Source organism: Erigeron canadensis, chromosome 1 (genome assembly GCF_010389155.1).
Source record: "Erigeron canadensis isolate Cc75 chromosome 1, C_canadensis_v1, whole genome shotgun sequence".
Lineage (NCBI taxonomy): Eukaryota > Viridiplantae > Streptophyta > Magnoliopsida > Asterales > Asteraceae > Erigeron > Erigeron canadensis.
Genome location: NC_057761.1, coordinates 23,305,347 through 23,330,814, shown reverse-complemented (window position 1 = coordinate 23,330,814; position 25,468 = coordinate 23,305,347). Strand labels below are relative to the sequence as shown.

Here is a 25,468-nt window from a genome sequence, read left to right as displayed (position 1 = left end):
ATCAAAAAGAAGAGCATAAAGTGGGTTTTGATTTTATACCTTCAATCTGTAAAATATGTATTTGTAAAGATGTTTAGGACGTAAAAACACTGTTGTTAAAGGTAAATCTAAACAAAATTAGGTTGGATTTTCATAAAACTTGATGTAAATTGGGGTAGTAATGGTGAGGTAGTAAAAATGAGTTAGTAAAGTGAGGTAACAATTTGGGGTAGCAAAAGGGAGGTAGTAAGGGTTTGTGTGTGTTTTTTTCTTGAAGGCTAAGTTGATGGAATGAGGGTTTTGTGATAGAATAAGACTATTTATATGTAGGGTAAAATAGAGGTGCTTCCATGTTAACTCAAGAATATGATGCCAGACCCAAATAGGATGCCAAATCAAAATACGATGCGGATACAAAAATACGAGGTCGATACACGAATACGAGGTCGTTTTATAATTACGATGCCGATTAACTTTACGAGGTCGTATTTTTAAGTTTAAAATTTTAATTTGACTAAAAATCTTTCGTGGTCAACTTACGGATGTTACAGTGGTGGCGGTGGGGCGAGTAGTGTAGGTTATTAATGTAATGTGATTTAGATGTATTATACATCATGCATTAGCATGTGTACATTTTTGAAAATTGAAACCCTACTTGTTTTATAATATAATATAGATGATATAAGTATAATTAAACTTCTTTAACAATGTTAAGAGAGATGACTTGTAAATATTTGTGTCTCATGATACAATCATATGTGGTAAAAAAGAAGCTAAGTCTTTTCAAATAGGGTTAATTGCAAAATTGGTCCCTATGGTTTGTACATTTTAGCAACGAGGGTCTCTTTTTGAGTATCGTTACAATGGGGGTCCCTATTTTGAATATTTTTGCAAGATTTGTCCCTTTTTAACACGACCGTTAGCGAGTGTCGTTAAGTCTACACGTGGCAATAACGTGTAGGGACAATATCATCTTTTCACAAAACATAAAAGGGATCTTTATTGCTAATTAACTTGAAAAGGGACCCCATTGCTAAAATGAACAAATTAAAAGGACCAATCTTGCAATTAACTCTTTATAAAAGATATCATCATTTACGGTAAGTTTAGTTGTGCAAAATGTATTAAAAATGCGTTCAGAACTAGAAAATCTTAAACACTTTGAGGCTTTCTGTATTCATGGAAAACAATTTGAAAAACTATGATTTTAAAGAGTTTCATGTTTTCTATGTTTTCTTGGAAAACAAAGGATGTTTTCCCTAACTAAACGCACAATTATATTTTTATTTTCTATATACATACTAAAAGACTAGCGATTTAACCTACTAAAAAAATTTAATTACTCGTTAAAATCGTAGAATATGGACCAAAAAAAAAAATATTACTAATAATAATTGTAGAAAAAGTATTATTATTATTTTTTTCTTTTATAATCCTTTATTAAATTATACTTTTTAGTTTTTATTAAAGAATAAATCTTACTAAATACTTAATTGGTTATTAACACTTTTGTTTTTCATAATTATAAATAATTAAATTATTAAAAATATATTTCCTCGTACTATAAAATACATAGTATATTACTCTATATATATAAAATATATCAAAAAAGTTGTTTGCATTTATACTAAAATAAACGTTCACGTATATTTATTAATTAATATTTTATTAATCAACAAACTACATAAATGTTTAATAGTTACATATAAAACTAAAATACCATATACAACATTTATATTATTCAAACAAGTTTATTTTTTAGTAAATGTCTAATTCTTAACGTAAAATATCTTAATTCCTTAACCTTAAATAATAATAAAAGTTTTTATATCAATAGATTTTCAAAATAATAAAATAAAATTATACAAGATACATCTTATTATTAAAAATGTATACTACAATCTTCTAATTATTTAAAAGACAGTAGCAATGAGGGTCCCTTATCTGTTGTATGAAAAGACAGTATTGCCTCTGCACGTGATGACCACGTGAAGACTTGACAGCATCCACTTAAGCATCTGTTAAAAAGGGACCAATCTTATAAAAAGTTTTCAAAATAAAGACTCCATTGTAACGATACTCATAAAAAGTCCTCCTCTGCCATTGGCGGATCCAGCATGTAATTAGGAGGGGGAAATGCCCACCCTCAAAACCAAAGCCCAACCATTCCTTTTTCCTTTTTTGAACTATCAAGCCCAACAAAAACTGAGTAAGTTCTTAAAAAAACCTAATTGTTATTTGTTTTTCTCAGATTCTAAAGCTTATAATGAAAGTTTTTTTTTCCACAATGTATCGTTTCACACAGACAGGTGACATATTTTGTAAAAAACTTTTTGACAATTCACACACACATGTTCTTTAGTCTGTAATTTTTATTTTGCCTCCTCTTAATAAAATCTCTGGATCCGCCACTGTCCCCTGCTAAAGTTTATAAAACATATGGACCAATTTTACAATCAACTCATTCAAATATAAATAACATCATTTTCATGATCATTTTTTCCATGTCACTAAACGATGATCGCATCATCATAAATTCGTCAGATACCAATTATCTGTTGTAGGATATTTTAATAGTCGATTCCAACTTTCAAATACTTAGGTGGCCAAAACTGTACACTTTTTTCTGATTGAGACAGATAGAAAAAATACATAAATTAATGTATAGGTTATATGTTTTTCTCAAGTTTATGTGTCATTTTTGGTATTTAACGGATGACAGAGGTTTTTCTTTAAGGAAAAGTTTAAGGTTTAATTGTTGATTTCGATGCATTTAAAAATCTTTAAAGACAACTTAAGGATAAGATAACTTAAGGATAAGAGTATTATGAATTGAAGATAAGTGTTTGGCATTTATAGAATGAGACTTCTATTTTTATGTAGGGAAATACTAAATACAGGGCTGTATTTAACGTGCATAAAAAAACTTGTACCTTCCATATTAAAAGCCTGCCTCCTGATTTTCATGGTAGATGTACAAACAATTTATGCAGCTTAAATACAGCCTTAATGCTGTATTTAACAAACCCCTTTTATGTAAGTTTTGTTGTTGAGAAAAATTTATTTAATTTTTCTTTAAATACATTCATCTTCATCATATATAATAAACCAGGAAAATGTTTATTTGAAAACTAAAATTCATGTAAAAACTAGAAAACTTACCAAAATACACTGTGATCTGAATTTAACACAATGTTTTTATTGTGTTTTTTAAAAATACAATGTGTTTCTATTGTGTAATCTAAAAACACATTGTATTAAGTTTTAAATCACAATGTGTTTTTGATAACGCGTGAAAATCAGAAAATTGTTCAAACACATTGTGATATGAACTTAACACAATTTATTTTCTAAAAAAAATTAAACACACATTGTGTTAAATGCAGATCACGGTGTGTTTAATTTGGCCAGTTTTTTAATTTTCACAAAAAATTTAATTTTCAAATCATCACAACCTATTTATGCATAATGTAAACTGTTTATTTCACGATAAAAAGACATATAAAAAAGATGTAGAAATAAATATATAGATACACATGTATTATAACTCTAACGATCGCAAAACTAAATAAAGGTCGTTGTTTATACCAAGAACTTCCTGTCCGAAATGAGACTAAATTAACCCGTCTCCATTCGCCAGGTTCTTTTCCGTAGCTGATCGACCATATTAGTTGCTTGCTGTCTAATCAAATTGTGAACTGATTGATCGAATTGGAAAAAATTGAATATGTAAGCCGCTAGCTAGGCGCTAATCTATGTCACTTCTAATAAATTATTACATATCACTTTCATGACACAGTATCGATCGATAATGCATTACAAGTTCATTGCATTCAGCTTTTTCCCACGCCAATTTAGGAATAATATCAACATCAACATAATAATATTAACCAAAGTTATATATATAAATTAATAAAGTATTAAAGTTGATGCTGGTGTTGAAAAAGTAAATATATATATATATAAATATGTGTGTGTGAGACGGAATTTCATAGGGACCAAAGGAGATTGTGATCCATCCAAAATTTATTTTATTATGTCTAAACTTATACAACAAATTACAAATTATATTTAAAAATTTAATGAAAACATCGTTTTAAATCACTCCAAATAAAAATCTTCATATTTTAGTCCCTTTAATACAATAATTCAAGTTCCGTCAATGCGCCCACATGTCTATAATTGTATTTACTAAGAGAACTCACAATGCTTTTGTTATCCATTGACTGTCTGCTCATTCGTGTTTTGATAACGAGTCAATACCATCAAGTCTGACTTTTTATTGAATCATTATGACAGGACTAGCTATTGTGACAATGAGGAGAAGGATGATGATGAGTTTCGATCTGAAAGGTAAAGAGAGGATGAGTGTTTTAGAGGTAAAAGAACCAAAATGCTCTCATGTGCAATACAAATGTGGGATTTAACGGACAAAACTAACAAAAGTTAGTGTCAAGACTGCTAACAACGAGAATGAAAAACCAAAGGTGTAACATCCCAAAGCTTTTTGACGTTGACCGTTAACTTGTCGTTAGCGACCGTTAGTCACTATGTGTTTTGTATGTGCTTATGTGAGTTAAATGATTTACGTTAGATATGTGTTAAAGTGATTTAAAGGAATGAAATCAAAGTTGATAATGATTAATAAAGTCAATTATTGCCCCCAATAAGATATAAGGGTCGATAAGTGTTCCCGTAGGCGTTAAAAGAGCCGTTTAGGGATGAAACAAGTTATAACGAAGTGTGACGGCATAGATGTAAAGTTGGGAAAGTTGTTTCAGTATATAAAGGCCATGATGCATGACCATAGTGTAGAAAAATCAGATCCAAAACCCTAGAAAACTCTTACACACAAACCCTAGGTCAAATTTTCAAGTTATAGTCGATTTCAGGGGATTTCGGAAGGGTTTTTGCTTGGTTTTCCATCCGTTGATCAAGCCTACAGGTATTATATTATCATTTGATTGTTGATTAAGTTTTAAAGTAGGTTTTGTCTCTGTAAAATCGACCTTGAGGGTTAGGGTTGATATGATTACGTTTCGTTATCAATTACTTGGGTTTTCGAGTAATCTAATATATTGTTATTGTATCCTCTTGTCCCTGGAACAAGTGATCGTGTGAAATCATCACATGAGTCATATAATGTATTTATATGAGTTCTTTAGGTCGTGGGGTATTGCTAAGGTCGTTCGGTCGTTGAAGGGATATTGAAAACAAAGGGTTTCATAGGTCTGAATTTTCAGTTATCTTGCAAAAGTCATATCTCCTTTAATTCAAAGAGTTAGAAGATTAATCTTATACTTTTGAAAAGGCATATGTGTCTTTTTGAATCTATATGAACAAAGTTTCTGTTGATTTTGCCCATACATAGCCGAAAAGTGTCGATTTCCAAAAGTGGTCTAATTACGGACGATTTCTACAGACCTATCTTGTAAACGTCATAAATCATTCATTATATAACTTCAAGAGTCAAACTTTATATTTCTGGAAAGGTCTTTGAATTCCCTACATTTTATAAGAACTAAGTTTTGACTCATTTGGTCTTCTAGAGGTCGAAAAATCATCTGCAAGTGAAGGGTCTGATTCTGGAAATTGAACTCGACGAGACCACCTCTGGGCTCGACGAGATCAGCCTGCAGAGAGTTCCTAAGCGCATTTAAGTGTCTAGTTGGCTTATATATTGATAGTTCTTGTATCATAGGTTATCGATGACACTTGTGAAGTACGGTAAACAAATTTGTGACTGTGAGTACTCCATCGATGTGAGATACATCTTTTTTCTCACGCTGGAGGCACAACAAAAGTAATTTTCTTTAATTAACCTCTTAATCGGATTATCTTATATGTGTTGGGTTATCCGGGTCATGCGGGAGGTTATATGGGAATATATGCATACTGAAGTAGTTAATTATGTTGTGATGACGTTTAAAGTTGAAGTAATTATATGCATGCATAGTGTGATGATTACAATGATGTTTCCGTGAAGTGTTTATGATATGTGTTGTTGAAATGATTTAAGTTGATATGTTGACGTTTAAGGTAAAAGTAAGTTTGTGCATATAAAGTATGATGCTTATAATTATGACGACATGATATGTGATGTGATGTTGATAAAGTCGTTGATATGCCTAAATGTTGATATGTGATGGCTTATATGTGCACTTAAGTATGAAATGTATAGTTCACTAGATACACGAAGAAATGTTATGAGTTGTGCACGTTAATGTGGTTATACGTTGATGTAGGTGTGAAACTCATTCGGTAATGAATATACCTACAGTTAAAGTAAAGTAAAGATGTTGATATGTGATTAGTTTAGGTGAAAGCGTATCCTAAGCTAATATAAAGTAAAGTGAAGATGTTGATAAGTGATTGGTTTAGGTGAAAGTTTAGCCTAAGCTAATAAAGATAAGAAGTCTCGAGCATAAGTTGTGTTAAGCTTAACCCGTGCTAGTTGGAAAGCTAGTGCGTACGTGGTCGCTTGGGGGGCTCCTTGCGACATAGTTATGTTGATCTAGTGTTTCCGGGTGGAGTGACTAACCACCAATGTTAAAAGCATGACGTGATACTAAAAAGTGGTCGCTTGAGTAATTTCTTGCGGCATAGTTATGTTGATCTAGTATTTCCGGGTGGAGTGACTAACCACCAATGTTAAAAGCATAACGGAATGCTTAAAGTTGATTAAAGTTGATAAGTCGATACGTTGGTTAAAGTTGATAAGTCGATACGTTGATTAAAGATGATAAGACAATAAGTTGACATGTTGATAAGTCGATACATTGATTAAAGTTGATCAAAGTTGATAAGTTGATAAGATAATAAGTTGATTAAGTTGCTTACGTTGATTAAGTTGATTATAAGTATGATTTATTGTTGATAAGCACAACTAGGAGTATATATCCTACATGTGCTATACTTATATGTGTGATATGTTTAAGTGTGATATGTACGATGTAAGATGAAGTTAATTATGCTGATTAAGTTGATAATAAGATATATATATATATATATATATGTGTGTGTGTGTAAAAGAAGTATATGTGCTTTACGTTATGAGATCACAATGTGACGTGAGAACATGTGCTAACATGAATACGTATGACAAGTTTATGTGTGATATGCCAAGATATGATATGAAGTTACGTTTAAGTGGTAAGTCTATGTTGATATGATATAAGATATTGATTAAGATGTGAGTATATGATGATATGATGTATATGTTGATATGAAATGAAATGTGATGCAATGTGGGAAAAGGGAAGTGTGGGTTGATCTATGATTGTTGCGGATAATACGTAATGTGATTATGTTTTGATAAGTAAAATATGACGAAGTTTTATGAAAGTAAAATGAAGAACGTTTTATCAAAATGTGTGTATCTTACTTAGCTAATTTTATTAGCTAACACTTGCTTTTATAAAAATGTTGTGTCCTTCAGGATAGCAGGTTTGAGCTAGAGAAAGATTTAGCTCGTGAGATGGGTAGATGCAATAAAGAAGATTAGCATAGATTGTTGAATATTTAGACTTCCTATAGCCTATGTTTCGGCTACATTATTTACGTTTATGTTACATGTAATAATATATGGCATTTATGTTTGTGCCAAGACTTGGATTTCATTTATATTGTTTTAATGATGCACGTTAGTAACACCATTTTATAAAGGTATCATCCGGTTACGGATGGGGAAGTTTTAAAGTGATCATTTTCCGCTACGTTTTAAACGTCGTTTGACAAAAGTTTTTTGAAACCAAGGTTTTAAAATGACGGGTGTTACAAAGGGACTGTGCGACGGAAAAAAAAAAGAATAGGGGCAACTTAATATGAAAATCCATAGGGACCATTTGTGATACTTTCTCTTGTTTTTGTTTTGGTTATTTTTTTTGGTGGGAATAAATGATGAGTCCTAAACAAATGATGAGTTTCTAAAGGATTAGTTATTGATTTTTGGAAATTTTATGCGTATTATTATTTAGTATGTTTAATAATATAACATAAAATATTCAAGTGAATAATGAAGTTTAAAATGTATTTAACTAATGTGAGTTTATCCCACATTGGTAGAAGTATAAATATTAAGTGTGCTTATAAGGAGGAGTGTTGGAGGAATAATAATTTCTAATAAGGGGTCAAACCCCAAGTGGGCAAGGATGGTGCAAAGCAACCGAAGCGCCCGCACCCTTAACCGGGGTCGTGGGTGATGAGACGTAATGTGGCGTACTTTGCACTTAGCACGCTCGCATTGCCGAGAGCCACCTTTGTTTCTGGCTAGCTCGGCTCGGCTCCATTATGGCTTCAATGGTTTGAGTGGAACACACTTAGTGTCGCCTGGTGATGTTGGTCTTCAGCTTGACACCTGTTACAACAGGTGCCTCAAGCTCTTGAACACTAATAATAGATTGCATTAGTGGTTCAACCAACAACACCACCATCACTAACACCAATACTTCAATCTGGATTCAAATCAACATTTATTCTCCTTCTCTTCACTTCAATCAGTTCTTGAAGATATATTCTGGGTTGTAGGTTAACTCCGGCAGTACATATTGCTTTGGCTGTTGTACTCTGGGAAACTGACGGTTCACTTGGGTGGCCCAGAATCAGTTTTAAAGGCTCTTTGTTTAACAGAATCCTCGACCCGTTTTTGCCTCCTTCTTTTATGTTTTCATTTCTGTATTTTGTTTCTTGCTTTGGTTGGTAGTTAGTAATTTTAATTTGTAATCTTATTGTAATTCGAATATGTTTATCAATAAAATGTTATTTTAGTGAATGGTGTTCCTACATTGATTGTGGTCATGGGCGTTAACCATTATAACAGCCGTTAAATCCGTTATGATAAGCAAAGGAAGAAGTTATATAAGATTAGCAAGGCCTAGGTAAATATAAGATTAAGATCAAAGTAAGAAGGATTTTTAACCGATGCATGGAAAAATCATAATTAGTAACATAATTAATACGGAGTAATTAATTTTGAATAAAGATCAAGCGAAGGTAAAACGTACATATATATACTTCAATATTTAGGGTAAAACAAGGTAATATAAATTAAAAACAAAATGTAAATGTTGTTTCCATTTCTCCATCTTGCAAATGGTGTATGATAATCGCATGTCCATATATGGTCACTTATCCTGCATTGTATAAAAGTTCATATTGCATCAAATATCATCCCCATGAACTTTTATAATCTTCAAATTAGATAATATGGGACCCACCCATGTACTGGACCTCTTAAGTCTTAGCAACTGCCATTTTAATTAAGACCCAATTATGAACTTAATTAGAGTAATATGTTTATAGAATTTCATAAGCTTATAAAAAGCTATGTCTCGTGATCGAGGTGGTATTGTTTTAGACTTGATAAAATCCATATATGGCATTGATCGAGGAGATAACTTTGATAGTATAATCTCACACATACTATATCCTATACATTAATTTAGACTATATATTATGAATCCATATAATCAAGAATTTACTAGGAACAATTTATAAACCCAAAATATTTATTACTTGAGCAAAAAAGGCCGGTTATAAAAGGTGTTTATATGAATATATTACAATTAATTTCAGACAACTTGATCTCTTGTACGTACACCATTATTATTTGAATATATAACTTACAAACACACACACATATATAACACTGGAAAATCCATCTCATTTCCATGAAAACCAATAACATAAACAAGTTTAAACATAGGAGAAAACAAATAATATTAATTATCAAGTCAATTTTTTCTCAACAAACTTGCATCTTTCTCACATTAATTAATACAGACTTGATCTTTATATATATATATATATATATATATATATATATAAATCCTTGTCTCATTAGGGTTCCTTACACTTTTTAGGGTTCATTTGGATCATCCTCTTGTTGCTGCGACTTCTTTGGCCGTTTTCGCTTCTTCTCGTAACTAATCCCTCTTGACCGGGCTTGAAAATCACGAACTTCTCTCAAAAACCGCCTCACTTCGGGTGCACCAAATGGGTTTACCTCCGGGTCTCCTCCATGTTCATCATAAGCTGCCCGAAGCCGACCAACGAGTGCATCAAGACTGCCCCAAGCTTGACGAAAAGGACACGGGCAAGCTGTAGGTGGGTTTGGTACTCCAAAATAAGGACATGTTTGGATATGGATTTTAGTTTTTCCAAATTGATCAAGATAGTGTAAAAACTCAAGTACATGACTAGGGTTAAAATTAGGGAAAGAAAGTGGTGGTTTGTTGTTTCTTAAAAACTGCCCAAATGTATCCCAATCTCGTCGTTTTTGGCTTTCGTAACGACTAGGTGAAGATGAAGAAGATGATGAGGTATTTGTTAAGTCCATAGATTGTAAATTCACATCACAGATCTGGTGATATTTTTTTTTTTGTTGACTAGGGTTTTTAGTTTTTTAATTTTATTTTATACTATATATATACACAATACTTATACACAATTAATGAAAAAAGATAGAGATTTAAGAGAAGGAAATATATATACCAGATTTAGATAAAAAGATGATGGTATTTTATAAACACAAATGGATCATGAGAATGTTTATTATTGTGAAGAAAAAAGGGCATTTTGCAAGAAAGGGAAAGGTATTGATGGCAATTTGAGAAAGAGAGAGAGAGCGCTATAAGTAGAAGAGATAGAGATCTATCTATAAGTGGAGTGAAGAAAATGTTGAATTGAAGTTAATAATAGTGTAGTGAACTAAAAATTTTACCCTGCCATCCGTACCTTATTACCTTGGGGTTCTTTTTACTTTCACTTGTCTCTTTGTTGCTAATGTTTAATCATTTTCAACATTTTGAATAGTTTTCTTGAATATATTTTCTTCGGTCAAAGAGTCACATGTCAATAACAATAGCAAAAAGATATTCAAATGCTTTAGAATAATGTTGAAGTAATGCCCTAAAGTAGCAACAACAAGCTTTAAATAAAAGAAATTTTACGTACTAGAAGTTTTTTTTTTTTTTTCATTTATTTTTAAGTAAGGGCATATTTGGCGTTCAATAGGAATGTTAAAACCACTACAGCAATTATAACTGGGTTCTTAATAAGCATAAAGAAATCTTACAATATCTATTTATTTATTTTCTTCTAAAAAAGCCCAAAGTGTAAGCGTTACATAGGATGTATAATCACTACTACAAAACTTGATTTTTAATTAGACTTAGTAAAACAATGGACTAGCAAGCAGAACTTTGTCTTCACAAGGTTGCCATTTATAATGGAAGAACACCATGAATGTGATGTCAACATTCCAATGGTAAAGTGTTTTGACTTTTTTTTGTTGACACTTAATGTTTCTGGATTGTATTTTTTTTTTTTCCGTTTTAATTGAATGATCTAGAAATATTGGTGCAGTCTTACACGTCCGTGTCTTTTTCCATACATGGATAAAGTAGGTTGCATGACAGTTTGATGTTGATCATGTGACCCTTTGGTATCAAGTATTTTTTTCCTTTCCCGCTTATATTTGACTTATAAGATATGATAAGATCATAAACTTCTTGTTGTAATGACATGTTGATGCCCTGATGATGACATAATTCAGCGACCAAGTCATCTTCAGCTAATCATGGTCCTAACACTTGGTTTTAACTTATAAACTCAAGTTTGGCTATACTAAGTAAATGGCCATTTCCAAATCCCTCTCATGCCACCCCAAGATTGTAACTAAGAGATTCGAATTTGGAAGATCGTATGCTCTTGATTACTAAGTCACCTTTAAAAGTCAAGTAATTAACATCATGAGACATCTCATGATATTAAAGAAACATTCAATGTGATATCTCTTAAAGCTGATTTGTTCTTTCAAACCTTGCATGTATCTCACTCAATTCCAAACCTAGCTCTCATCTAATGAAAGCAATTATTTTAATTAAGGTACATCAAGTCGAATAAAAGATGCACGTATTGCTAACATATTGGTTTCAAAGGTTGTTTTAGTTTCTTGAGAGAGTTGGATCGATTAAGTTCATTTTACTAAGTTTTGTTCGCAAATGGATGAATTTGTGCGAATTTGAGTGCTTGATACTAAAAATGACTAAATTTGTTAGCAATTTGAATGAGAAACAAATGGAATCAAAAGATTTGCCAACAAGATCTTGAGAACATAAATGGGAACACATGGAATCTATAACAATTGTTATTCAACATGTACTTCTGCAAATCCTACAAAATCCAAAAGTGACACATCAAGACAATTGTAGATGTCAATGAATCCAAAAGAGCCCTTCTCTATATATCAGTGGTGTCATTCAGTAAGATGTGACAATTACGCATTGATAAGTTTATCGTACAAGCAGTAGCTATGGGGTAGAAAACCAGAATAGTACTTTGGAAGACTACTTAATATCATTAATATGTTTTTCTTCTTATTTTTCTCTGGAAATATATACGAGTATATACTTTTATATATATATATATATATAGGGTTTGAAATTCCGTATAAATTGGTCTGAACTTATTATTTATAAGGTCCTTCAAAATTATTTTACCTACAACTATTTATATAATATTTTCTTTTAGAACGACATAATTTTTATTAATATAATTAGTAATTAGCAAGACAAGGTAGAATTACAAACAATTTAGAAATAAACAACTAAACTAGAAATAGCTCAAATGGTACAAGTTATCTCACGCAAGTCTCTCAAGATTCAGGTTTGAGTCTTAATGAGAGGTTTAGTTGAGGTTTTTCTTTTACAAGGTATTGAGGATGAAATGACTCTTTAGTACAGATCCGGTTAATTTAGTGTAAGCTAAATTGTGTTGGAAGCAATTGATGATTTGATTCATGCCTTTCAATTTATTTATTTATTTTTAATTTATATACATATTGATGGTTATAAATAAATTAAACGAATTTGTAATTAAGTGTTTTGAAATAGCGAACACGAGCTTAAATAAGATAATCTATAGTCCCCGACACTAAACGTGGGCAAATAATACTATACGTAGTTGTGATCATTGCATAAACGGTTAATTATTGACAATCTTACCTTAACTTTTGAATATACTTGCAGAAACCTAGTTGCATAGGAAACTTTAGTGACATTAAATATGTTATTTGTAAATGGAGATAAAGTAAAGGAGCATGCTTGGAAGTTGGATCAACCAGTTAACATTTTTAATTTTAACAACATACGATAAGTCGTTCACAACATGCAAAGTCGGAGTATCTCTTTTATCATTTAAATAGACGAGCATGGTACTCGCGCAATGCGGCGGCGGTGGTGTAGAAGACGGTCTAGTGGTGGCGGTGATGGTATTGTTGGTAGTGGTGGCGGTGTCAAGTGGTGTAGGTTGATGTAATTGTGATAGTGAAAAGTTTTAGAAGATAAGGGTTTAAAGTGTTAAGTATTAAAATAAGGGTTTATGATGTAAATTAATTAATTAAGGGCAAAGTTGGTAATTTATAAAACACTTTCCATAGTGGGTTTTTATTAAAAGGGCAATTTGGTAAATTCTCCTTTAACATTTGAGTAACTATTTCTAAAAATAGAAAGGGTGATAATCTTTATATAGGAGTATAGATATTAAAAGGTTATCTATATCTAGGTAGTAAAGTTATTTATATATCTCAACCACCCTAATACATCAATAATCGTAGACAAATTTCAGTATCAACATCTATTTCGTGTAAATAGTGATTCATTTGTCAGGTTGATTATTATTTCTAAGTAAATCGTTTATATTCTCATGTAAAGAATCCATATATATTACTATTTTTTACTAGAGATACCTACGTAATAGGACGGTGATGATGGCGGTGGGTCGGTGTGGTGGTGGCAGCGGGGACCAGAGGCGATATCATAAAAAAATTTCAAACGTGGCAAAATTAAAAAATCCATAAAAAATAAAGATAAAAAAGGTCAAAATGTTAAAAACCTATAGGAAGTATTTATAAATCAATAAAAAATTTAAAAATACATGACAAAATCTAAATTTTAAGAGAGACGTTTGCAACCTTTGCCCCCATGTGGTACCACCACTGGCGGGGACAGTGATGGAGGTGACGACGATGAGTGATGGCGACGATGACTAATGGTGGCGGCGGTAGCGGATGACCATGTAAGTTATTTTTTTTTAACAACGAGTTAGTTGTTAGTAATTAGCATTCGAAACACCACAGTGACATCTAATTGGGTAGTATGCAGAGCTCGAAACACGCATATTTAGGATGAAACTTAAGACTCAAAACTTGTTGGATTTTCACACATGTAATATAAAGTAATTGATATAAAATTATATATTGTAGTTATTTTTTGAGTTTAAAAATCTTTGTTGTAAATTATTTTACTAAGAGTATTTTTGGTATATAAATACATACGTATTCGTTTACAAACTAGTGTAAAAGAAGTAACTTATTAAGACAGATGACCAGGAAGAAAGAAAAACATAAAAATATATAATAAAAGATGAGAAGTAAAATAGCTAATATCAATTTCCATTGCAAGTGAACAGTGATTAACCTAATCATTATCTTCACATATAATGTTGTTGTTTTTTTAATTTTTAGGTTAAGAGTTAAGATCGAGATTTTTTGTATTTTCGTGTTAAGAGTTAAGACCCTCATGTATTAGTAATTTAGTATAGTACATGCGCGATGCACAAAGATTGATAATTCCGTAAAAAAATATTATATTTCTATCAATAAATCTTAAAAATAAAACTCAATTATACAATAGGAATGATTTGTCGACCACTAATTTTCGTTATCTAACACATTGGTATATTTAACTTGTGGTTTTATTAGTTGATGACTAGTATGTTACCCGCAGAATGCGGCGGTGGTTGTGGCAACAACAGTATGGTGGTAGGGGCAACTGTTGGTGGTGGAGGCGGCATCGAGTGATATTGATAATTGATGTAAAAGTTAATAGAGATATTTTGGTTAAATGACTGATATTGTAAGTTAATCATTAATGGTATTTTTGATAATTTCTCTATAACTTTTAAAGAGATGATTGTTTATTTATTAAATAGTTTAAAAGTTTAGATTATGTGTATAGGGAAATTAGGATTAAGAAATAAGGGTATTTTGAGTATAAAAAATGTTGAATTTTTTAAAATAGGTGAGACCAATATCCTTTATAAAGGGTTATAAATATATTTAAAGATGAAAATAATTGAGAAAACTCTTTTCATTTGTTAATTAGCAAATGTATAACATAAACGTTAAAATACATAAAAAAAAACTTCTTCAAATAATTTTTTCTTTTTATTTTTCACGTTTTTATTTCTTTTTATAATAACAAGTGTTAGATATTGTTTGATTCGAACCCAATATTGATATTTAAGGTGTGCAATATAATGAATGTTGAAATTACACACTCTTATGAGGAATGAACAGGATGTCCACATGTTAATTTATAATTTAGTAGAAATAATTTCAAGAACATAAAACTTACTAATGTCTATTGATTAGCTTGATGCAAATTGCGGGCGAAATAATCAAGTCCTGGTTCTATTCAATCAAAAAGGATACTCGTATTTTAGTTAAATATGTTATTAGATAAGTTTTTGACAGTACATGAATTCACAACTTATGTTATAATTAAGCTAGACAAGAAAGTAGATAAGAAGGTAACCAACAAGAACAATGATAAGTTCAAATGTAATAAATCTATGCAAGTATAATCATATATATCATTGATTAAACGATAAATACATGGTCGATATTATAAACTTGACTTACAAGAATACAAGTGAACAAAGTAATTGCTAAGTCTAGACACACTACAAACTTATACTATTACAAGTGACACACACTTTTGAGGTGACAAACACACTTGATACAATGCGGCTGTGTTGCCTTTTATAGAGGAGGAATTAGGGCAACACAGCCTTCCTTTCATGGTGATAGATGGTGGTTGTCGACGTCCCATTGTCTACTTGTACTTCCAAGCAAGAGCCCTTTTCTTCTTTACTAAAATGGGTATGAGAGAGAAAACCCTTGTTTTGATCCCAACTTGTACCTTTGTCATATAAGGTATTTTACAGTTAGAAGAACTACCATGTAACTCTTGTCTTCATCTGGTTTGAAATCTTCCCGCCTAAACCAACAATTTGGGCAGCATACAATCCGCTGAAGAGAGTCATTGGACTCGCTGAACACTCGCTGATGACACATGTCAACGAGCAAGTCTTATCAGCGAATCCAAGACTCAACAATCTCCCCCTATTCGCTGAGGAGACTTGCTAAGTAGATAAGACTTAGAAAAGAATGTAGTATGAAAGAAAGATATCTTTTATATCATCAAAGAATATTACAAGCTGAAGCATAAAGCTTTACAAAGTAAGACATCTAAAGATTGATGGTCCAAGAATGCATAACTTATGTTTTAATTAAATTGACAAGAAAGAAAGTAAGCAGGTAAATAAATAACAAGAACAATGTAGAGTTCAATTGTAATACATCAATGCAAGGATAATCATATATATCATTGATTAAACGATGAATACATGGTTGATCTTACACTTGACTTACAAGAATACAAAAGAACAAAGATAATTGCTAAGTCTAGACGCACTAAAAACTTAAGCAATTACAAGTGACACACACTTTTCAGGTGACTAACACACTGAATACAATGTGGCTGTGTTGCTTTATATAGGGAAAGACTTAAGGCAACACAGCCTGATTTGATTGTGACTTGATGGTGGTTGTCGACTTCCTATTGGCTCATGGTACTTGAATCATGTGCCCATTGTCTTCTATACCAAATCGGGTAAGAGAGAGAGAACCCTTGCTTTGGTCCCAACATGTACATTTGCCCTTCAGGGCATATTACAGTTGGTTAACCACCATGTGACTTCTTTGTCTTCATGCAATTTGAATGTTTCCCGCCATGATGAACTTTGGTCAGCATGCATCCCGCTGAAGAGTATAACTGGACTCACTGAAGACTTGCTGATTATACACAGCAGCGAGTAAGTCTTATCAGCGAATCCAGGTCTCAACAATCTCCCCCTATTCGCTGTAGAGACTTGCTGAATAAGTAAGAAGAATGTAATATGAACTGAAGATGTCTTTTATATCATAAAAGTGAGTTACAAGCTAAGCATAAAGCTTTTACAAAATATACATCTAAAGATTTGCTGCCTCTATCTCCCAAGCATCTTCCTGCTTGGCAATTCTAAGCACTGGATCTTCTCTTCTCTCTGGCTTCATCAATTCTTCATCAATCCTGCTGATTACTGAGCGAGCACTGATCATCTTTGCAAATCTTCTTCTGATGCCGATCAGGAAACTAGTGGATGCTTGTTCAATTTCTGCCAGTCTGAAAAAGAGTTGATCATTTCTGAAGTTTTGGAAGAAAATGCCAGCAGGGTCTTCAAGTATTCTCCCTTCTTCAAAAGAACACCTGGAAGGAAGCCTCAGATTTAAGGCTGCATCACCAGAGATAGGAGGAAGGTCAGCAGGCAAGGATTGTGAAGCAAGCTTTCTTTTGACACGCCTGCCTGCTAAGGAGGAGACAGCTGCTGGAGACCCAAAGACTGCCCTCAGCATGGGAAGGTCTGCCTTGAACTTTGTTTCGAACTTCAGTGCCTTTTCAAAGTAATTTTTCAGCATCCCCTGAAGTTGTTCATAGCTGACAGCCTTTTTATCCTTGATGATCATATAAATTTCATACCATTATGAAGCTCCCAAGTTGGTCAACTTTACATCTTCAATCTTAGTTGGGGCACTGTGTCCTTCTCTCAGGAACTTTAGATTGGTTTTTGTTCCCATGGCAGCTTTGTGAACTTCAGCTGCTGTGATTCTCTCTGGCCTCTTCCTATCATTCATTATTTTCAACCACCTGGCCTTTTCCACCTCAAATTTCTCTCTCTTTTCTTTCAGTTGCTGCTCTACATCAGTTTGCTTTTGTCTGTAGAGAGCTTCAGGCCCACCAGTGGTTAGCAGCATTCTTTGCTCTCCATCCATCTCATCTTTCTCCAAGAGGGCCAGCTGCTTGATATATTCGAGATTTTTCTTCTCATTTTCCTTGTTAACTTTCAGCCTATCCAGCTCCTCCATGGCCTCCTCTTGAGTTTTTCCCTCAGCAGTAATTGATAAAATATCGATGACTTGAAATTGATTTCCTGCTGGGGATGTGATGGATGCATTCTGTGCAGTCAGCGGCGAGGGATTCTTGAAAAAGCCAGCATCAGTCAGCTGCTTTCTCTGAGCTGCTGTTATTCTAGACACTTCAGCATTTCCAAGGAAGCGAGGATGGAAAATATTGAGCACTTCCCTGGATGTGTCCCTAGCCATTTCCTGTGCAAAACCGGCTTCCCAAGCTGCCCTGGCTACACGAGGACTCATTTCCTCTTCTTCAACTTGGGGAGCTTCAGCAACTATCAGTTGTTGCTCCCCCTCAGCAGATGCTTCACCAATCGTCTCCCCCTCAACACTAGCAGGGAGAACTTCATCAGTTCTTGTCTCCCCCTCAGTGTCAGCAGGGAGAGAATCCACCTTTTCTTCACTGACGGCCACTATTGCCAGTTCATCAGTGGCCGCTACAGTGTTTTCATTTGCAACCTTGTCAGCAGAAGCTTCATAAATATCATTTACAGCTTTGTTCACTGCTTCACTAACAAGTGCCATTACAGCGGCATCCACTTTCTCCCCCTTGGAGGTAGTATCATTAACTACTACCTCCACCATCGCTGTTGGGGCTGACTGCTGTTGGAGAAGTTGGGATAGCATCTTCTTGATATCCCCGACCTCTTGCTCCAATTTTTGTTGGCACTTACGATCTTCCTCAGTAAATGATACTTGAGGAGGAGGAAGACTGGCCACAGTGGTTTCCAAGGCATTGATAGCCTTGGTATTTGCTTCAACCTGGGTAGAAAGACGAGAAACCAGGTCGGCCACTGTTTTTACTTCAGCAGCAGCGGAGTCACTGCTGCTGCATGCTTTCTGTGCTAAGAACCGTACAACAGGTCCAATCTTGCACAGCGATCGAGAGAGCCCACGGATGACCAGCAGCCATCGATACAAATTTTGATAGAATTTGTATAGGTGCGAAGTTTTTCTTGATCAGCAGCCATCGATACAAATTTTTCTTTTATTGTCTCAATGCTGGCAGTGTTTTCATTCTGCTTGCTGTACCAGTTCTCCAAGATCTTCACCAATCTGTCATCTTCATGAGTTTTAAGTTGAACAGCGATTGTGGCAGCCTTGGTGAGATCATTCAGCTGATGTTCAACTCTGGCCAGCCTGTCAACAATTTGAGAATCGACAGGTGTGGCAAGAGGTTGCACCTCAGTCACTTCAGTATTAGCTGCTGCATTGTCATCAGCAGCAGCTTCTTGTGCATTTTCATTAGTCGCTGCTTCAATGTTGTCAGCTGCAGCAACTTCTACATTATCATTGATGGCTGCTGCATTTTCACTAGCAGCAGCAGCAGCCTCTTCATCAACCTCCATATCACTTGCTTCCATTTCATCAGCCTGGATGGAGGAGTCCAGCTGGAATTCATCAGCCACAAACTCTCCCAAATCTAAATCACTCTCATCATCATCCCCTTCAACATTTCCACCTTCCTTTACACCACCACCTTCGACATCCATCCCTTCTTCAGAGAAATTTAGAGGGGTAGGGGAACCGGGTGCCTCAGCTTCAATGTGTTGTATCACCAAAGCATCATCGGCCGTAGATTTTGTTGTCTCTAGCATCACCTGTGATATGGCTGCTGACAACGACTCAGAGGGTTGAGAAGAAGAGGGAATGATTAGATCGGTTGACTCAACTCTAATGGGTTGGGGTGGCCCTTGATCTTCACCAACCTCACCTACAGAAGTTTGAGGTGGTTGCTTGCGGTTACCCTTTTTCTCGTCAGCAGCCCTTTTTGAGGCTGCTGATGGGCTGGCTGGGTCTCTATTGTCCTTGGGCAGTGAGGACTTCTTAACCTTAGTAGTTTTTCCCTTTGATACTCGATGCTGCTGTTTTGGGACAGCAGCAGGAGGTGAAGTGGAAGAAGAAGAAAGTGTTTTGGTTTTCTTGGGAGCTTTGGAGGTTGCTGGGGGGATTATCAGCATACCAGCTCCAGCAGGGTTGGGTCTATATACGTCAGGATATACAGAATAAAGTACCTGTTTCATTTCTGGGGTGAGCACAGCGTACTTGGAATCAAACTGCTCAGGATCACAAGCTGGAATCTTGTAAACAAAGCTTGCAACCCTGGGAGAGAGGATGAATTGAGCCCCTTCAGGGAGATACCTTTCCTTCAGCTCCTTCTTGAAAATCATAGAGAGAAAGCGAGTGAAGGGGACAGAGTTTGATCTGTTCTTGGTAGTGACCTTCCCCTTTAAATCTTCAAAAATTACGCTGGCAAAGTCAATGTTGCGACCATTTGCCAGCGCATAAATCATCTGCATTTGTGCAGCAGTGGCCTGATCAAAAGAGCCACTGTTGCCACCCAGACACTGGATTACATGGGTGAACAACAACCTCCATACACCCGGTAGATATTTCTTCTGAGGGTTGCTGTGCACAGGTTGTGCAGGTTCAGTGTTGGTCCCATATCCAATGGTTAACAACCATTCCTTCCACACTCCAATGGGGACGAACTCCACATATGGATGCTCTTCAGATTGTTTGGGAAGACGAAGAGCATCTCTCAACAAGTCTACGGAGATGGAGATAGTGTGTTCTCCTTTCAGTACAGTTTCAGTGATGGTGCTACTGGCAACCTTGTAATCACATGTCCACCAAAACTCTCTAAGGAGATGGACACTCATCTCCTTTAGATCGGAATAGATAGCCTTTCTGGCAGGACATCCCATAATGAAGTCCAACATGGAGAAGTACCCCTTTGTTTTTGATGGGATCTCTACAGACCTCAGATAGTTGTTGGCCTTAATGACCAGTTTTGATGCTTGGAAAGATACTTGATTTAAAGGATTTATGCCTTCATTATCATATACCTTAGAGTTGAGATAAGAGATGTTTTGTTGTTCAGATGAAGAAGTCATTTTTGATGAAAGTGAAGAAAGATTAGAAGAATGAATGTTGTAAGGAAATAAGAAAGATTTGAGAGAATATGAAGAGTTTAAGAGAATTCGAAAGATTAGTAGAAAGAAATGAACGTAAGAGAGGGTGAAATGGAGAGATTTGCATATATATGGCATGGATATGGGTCCCATGACTGCAAAAAGTGAGTTGTCGTGTGTACTCTCTTTCATACGTGGCAACAAAAAATATTATTTTGAAATAAAAGAACGCTGTACCCATATACGTATGAGAGGTGTATGATGTGACCATATGAACCACGATTTCAACTGTACTCGAGTTCATACGGCGCATACAGTGTACAAGTTGCCCATTTGGGAGGAAACCAAGGTAACCGTTTGAGATATATATAATATAATATTAACAAAGATACGTAGTGGAATACACTCAGATAACTTGAGGTATCCACTTAAGAGTTGTATGGTTTTGAAGAAATAATGGTTACCAAGTTTTGATCAGCACCACAAAAACAAAAGAGGTGGATGTTGATGAGCATTAAACATTTTTTGGCAAATTGTCAGCCATCAACGGATTTTAGATGTCTTTACCAGCAACCATTTGCTGCTGGACTAGATAGGGACTTTCAGCACCCTATTACTTTTGTTATGCATTTTCCCAAAGCATCAGGGATCAACGGATTTTAGACGTCTTTACCAGCAGCCGTTTGCTGCTGGACTAGATAGGGACTTTCAGCACCCTATTACTTTTGTTATGCTTTTTCCCAAAGCATCAGGGATCAACAGATTTTAGACGTCTTTACCAGCAGCCGTTTGCTGCTGGACTAGATGGAAACTTTTGGCTTTCCATTGCCTTTATTTTGCTTTTTCCCAAAGCAACAGGGATCAGCGAGTAGAAGGAAGAGCTCGCTGATAACTTTGACTTAAGAAGTCGCTGCTCATCTTCATAAAAGGAATATGGGCAGCAAAACATGAGTGATCATGTTGAACTAGTAAAATCACCATTTAGCATACCCAACCTGCTGACGAGATCCTTGAATCTCTTTTCATCTAAAGGTTTAGTGAAGATATCAGCAAGTTGGTCATCAGTGGGGATGAAGTAAATTTCAACATCCCCTTTCATGACATGATCACGAATGAAGTGATACCTAATGTCAATATGTTTAGTTTTGGAATGCTGAACAGAATTATGTGTGATAGCAATAACACTTGTGTTATCACACATGATGGGGATCTTGGAAAAGTTTAGGTCATAGTCAGCAAGTTGGTTCTTCATCCAGAGGACTTGTGCACAACAACTTGCTGCAGACACATACTCAGCTTCAGCAGTGGAGATGGAAACTGTATGCTGTTTCTTACTAGACCAACTAGTCAGCCTTCCCCCCAACAGTTGACATCCACCACTGGTACTTTTCCTATCTAACATGCAGCCAACATAGTCAGAGTCAGAGTATGCAACTAAGTCAAAAGTAGACTCCTTGGGGTACCAGAGACCTAAAGAGAAAGTCCCTTTGAGATATTTGAAGATACGCTTGACAGCGAGGAGATGAGACTCCCTAGGAGATGCTTGATACCTTGCACAAAGGCAAGTAGCAAACATAATGTCAGGACGACTCGCTGTGAGATACATCAGAGAGCCAATCATTCCACGATAGAATGTGGGATTCACATGCTTACCATCAGGGTCAGCATGGAGATTGTTTGGAAGAGACATGGGAGTAGACTTTGTGGTGATATTAGACATATCAAATTTGGCCAGCATGTCTCGAATATATTTTTTTTGGTTTATGAAGATGCCATCAGTGAGCTGGCGAATTTGTAAACCAAGGAAGAAGGTTAGCTCATCCATCATGCTCATTTCAAAATGAGAGGACATTAGTGAGCAAAATTTGTTGCAAAGTTTCTTACTGGAGGATCCAAATATGATGTCATCGACATATATTTGTACATAGAGAACATGAACACCCTTTTTATAGATAAAAAGGGTGGAGTCTATAGATCCTCGCTGAAACTCATGAGAGAGAAGAAATTCAGAGAGAGTGTCATACCAAGTTCTGGGAGCTTGTTTAAGACCATATAATGCTTTGTAAAGACGATAGACGTGGTTTGGCTTGGTTAGATCTTCAAAACCAGGTGGCTGCTCCACATAAACTTCTTCTTCGAGTTTTCCATTTAGGAAGGCACTCTTGACATCCATTTGATATACTGTGAAGTTTCAATAAGCAGCATGTGCCAGGAATAAGCGTATTGCTTCAAGTCTAGCCACTGGTGCAAAGGTTTCGTCATAGTCGACTCCTTCTTCTTGAAGGTACCCTTGAGCTACTAACCTAGCCTTGTTGCGAATAACAACACCATCTTCATCCATTTTATTCCTATAAACCCACTTAGTTCCAATGGGTTCTTTGCCTGGAGGAAGAGGAACTAAGAACCAAACGTGCTGTCTTTGAAATTGAGTTAGTTCTTCTTGCATGGCAGCAACCCAAGATGGGTCAACCATGGCTTCTCCAATATTCTTAGGAGTTATCATTGACAAGAAATTGACATAAAGACATGTATTTCTAGTCGCTGATCTAGTCACAATGCCCTGCTGAGGATCACCAGTAATTTGATGAGCAGGATGACTTTAAGTCCATTTAAGGGATGGAACACTTGATGAACCTAGAGTGGCAGCGGAAGATATTTGTATAGGGTCAGCAGGAGAAGAATAAGAGGAGAAATCAATGGTAATTGAAGGATCAAGAGAAGCTTGATCAGTGGAGCCATTTGTCTGATTTAAGTTATCAATGATGGGGTCATCAGCATACACCATGTCTTCAGTGTTAGCTGAAGCATCATGAAACTCTTCATCAGCAGAGTCATCAACTTGCACATCATCAGCCAGTGATCTAGGTTTGGCTGATGCTGCATGGATTGACCTTAAGATAGGCTCAACTGGCTCAATCGTATAAATATGAGCAGCAACTTGCTCCAGCTCAGGGTTTACTGAACTATCCTTAGTGAGTTGCTGATCAAGAGGAGGCGAGCAAGAAGCATCAACATATGAGTCAGCATCCTCCATAGGAGGGTTACTAAACTCGTTGAAGATCTCTTCAGTAGAAGATGGCTGGATATCTCTAAGAGCAGAAGAGCTTTCATCAAAAGTGACATGAATTGATTCATCCACTTTTTGAAGACGAGTATTGAATACTCTAAAAGCTTTGCTAATAGAGGAGTATCCAACAAAGTAACCATCATCAGCTTTAGGATCAAATTTCCCTAAATGTTCCTTATTATTAAGAATAAAGACAGGACATCCAAATACATGAAAGTATTTGATTTGAGGTTTCTTTCCCCTTAAAACTTCATAAGCAGTTTTGTCATGTCTTTTGACAATGAGACATCTATTTTGGGTGTGACAAGCAGTATTGACTGCTTCAGCCCAAAACCTACTGGGAAGAGAGGACTCACTGAGCATAGTGCGTGCTGCCTCTATAAGAGTTCTATTTCTCCTTTCAGCAACACCATTTTGCTTAGGAGTTCTAGTGGAAGAGAAGTTGTGTGAGATCCCTTGATCAGCACAAGAGGTTTCAAGAGTGTGGTTTCTAAACTCAGTGCCATGATCACTTCTGAGTTCTTTGACCCTTATGCTGTTGAGATTTTCCATTTTCTTAATGAATTTAATGATTTCATCAGCAGCATCACTCTTAGAGTTAAGAAAAATTGTCCAAGTATATCGTGAATATTCATCCACAATTACTAAAGTATATCTGCTACCCTTTAGACTTTGGACATTCACTGGACCATAAAGGTCCACGTGAAGAAGGTGAAAGCAACCCTTAACAGAGTTGGCTTGTTTAGTTTTAAAAGAAGCTCTATGGCATTTGCCTTTTTCACAAGCACCACAAAGCCTATCTTTTTCAAAAGAGAGAGGAGGAAGACCACGAACAAGGTTCTGTTTGGCCAGTGAGTTGATGGTTTTGAAATTCACATGCGACATACGCTTGTGCCATAACCAATTCAACTCAGATGCTAACTTTGGAAAGAAACAAGTCTCACTATCAGTCTTGATAGGAGTGAAGTCTACAAGATATACATCCCTTTTTCTTGGAGTAACCAAGACGACTTCCTTGTTGATGTTTACTACAGTGCCTTGATGTTTATCAAGGATTACTTTGAGTCAGCATCACATAGTTGACTTATGCTGATGAGATTATGCTTTAATCCATTTACATAAGCAACTTTCGAGAATTTTATAAGGCCATTAGAAAGAAGACCATACCCTTCAGTCTGTCCAGTAGAGTTATCACCAAACACCACTGTAGGACCAGGTGCTTCAGTATAGTCATCCAGCAGTGACTTAGAGCCTGTCATGTGTTTTGAACATCCGCTGTCCAAATACCATACTCCTTTACCTAGCGAGCCCTGCATGGATGAAAAGAGGATTTAAGGTTCACTTTGTTCATCCATCCCTATGTCAGCAGGATTCTCTGAAGGTACTTCAGTGGAGGAAGTTGGCTCTATAGAGAGAGCCTCCACCAGAGAGAGG

At 35.3% G+C, this 25,468-nt stretch overlaps 1 protein-coding gene across 1 annotated transcript; it reads right to left on the bottom strand.

Annotated features, from left to right (window-relative positions):
- Positions 1–9,620: 9,620 nt before the first annotated feature.
- Positions 9,621–10,559, bottom strand: LOC122583857 (protein LIGHT-DEPENDENT SHORT HYPOCOTYLS 1-like). The gene has a single exon (XM_043756235.1). The coding sequence runs from the start codon at positions 10,313–10,315 to the stop codon at positions 9,836–9,838; it is 480 nt and encodes a 159-aa protein (XP_043612170.1). The 5' UTR covers positions 10,316–10,559; the 3' UTR covers positions 9,621–9,835.
- Between the last annotated feature and the right edge of the window lie 14,909 nt (positions 10,560–25,468).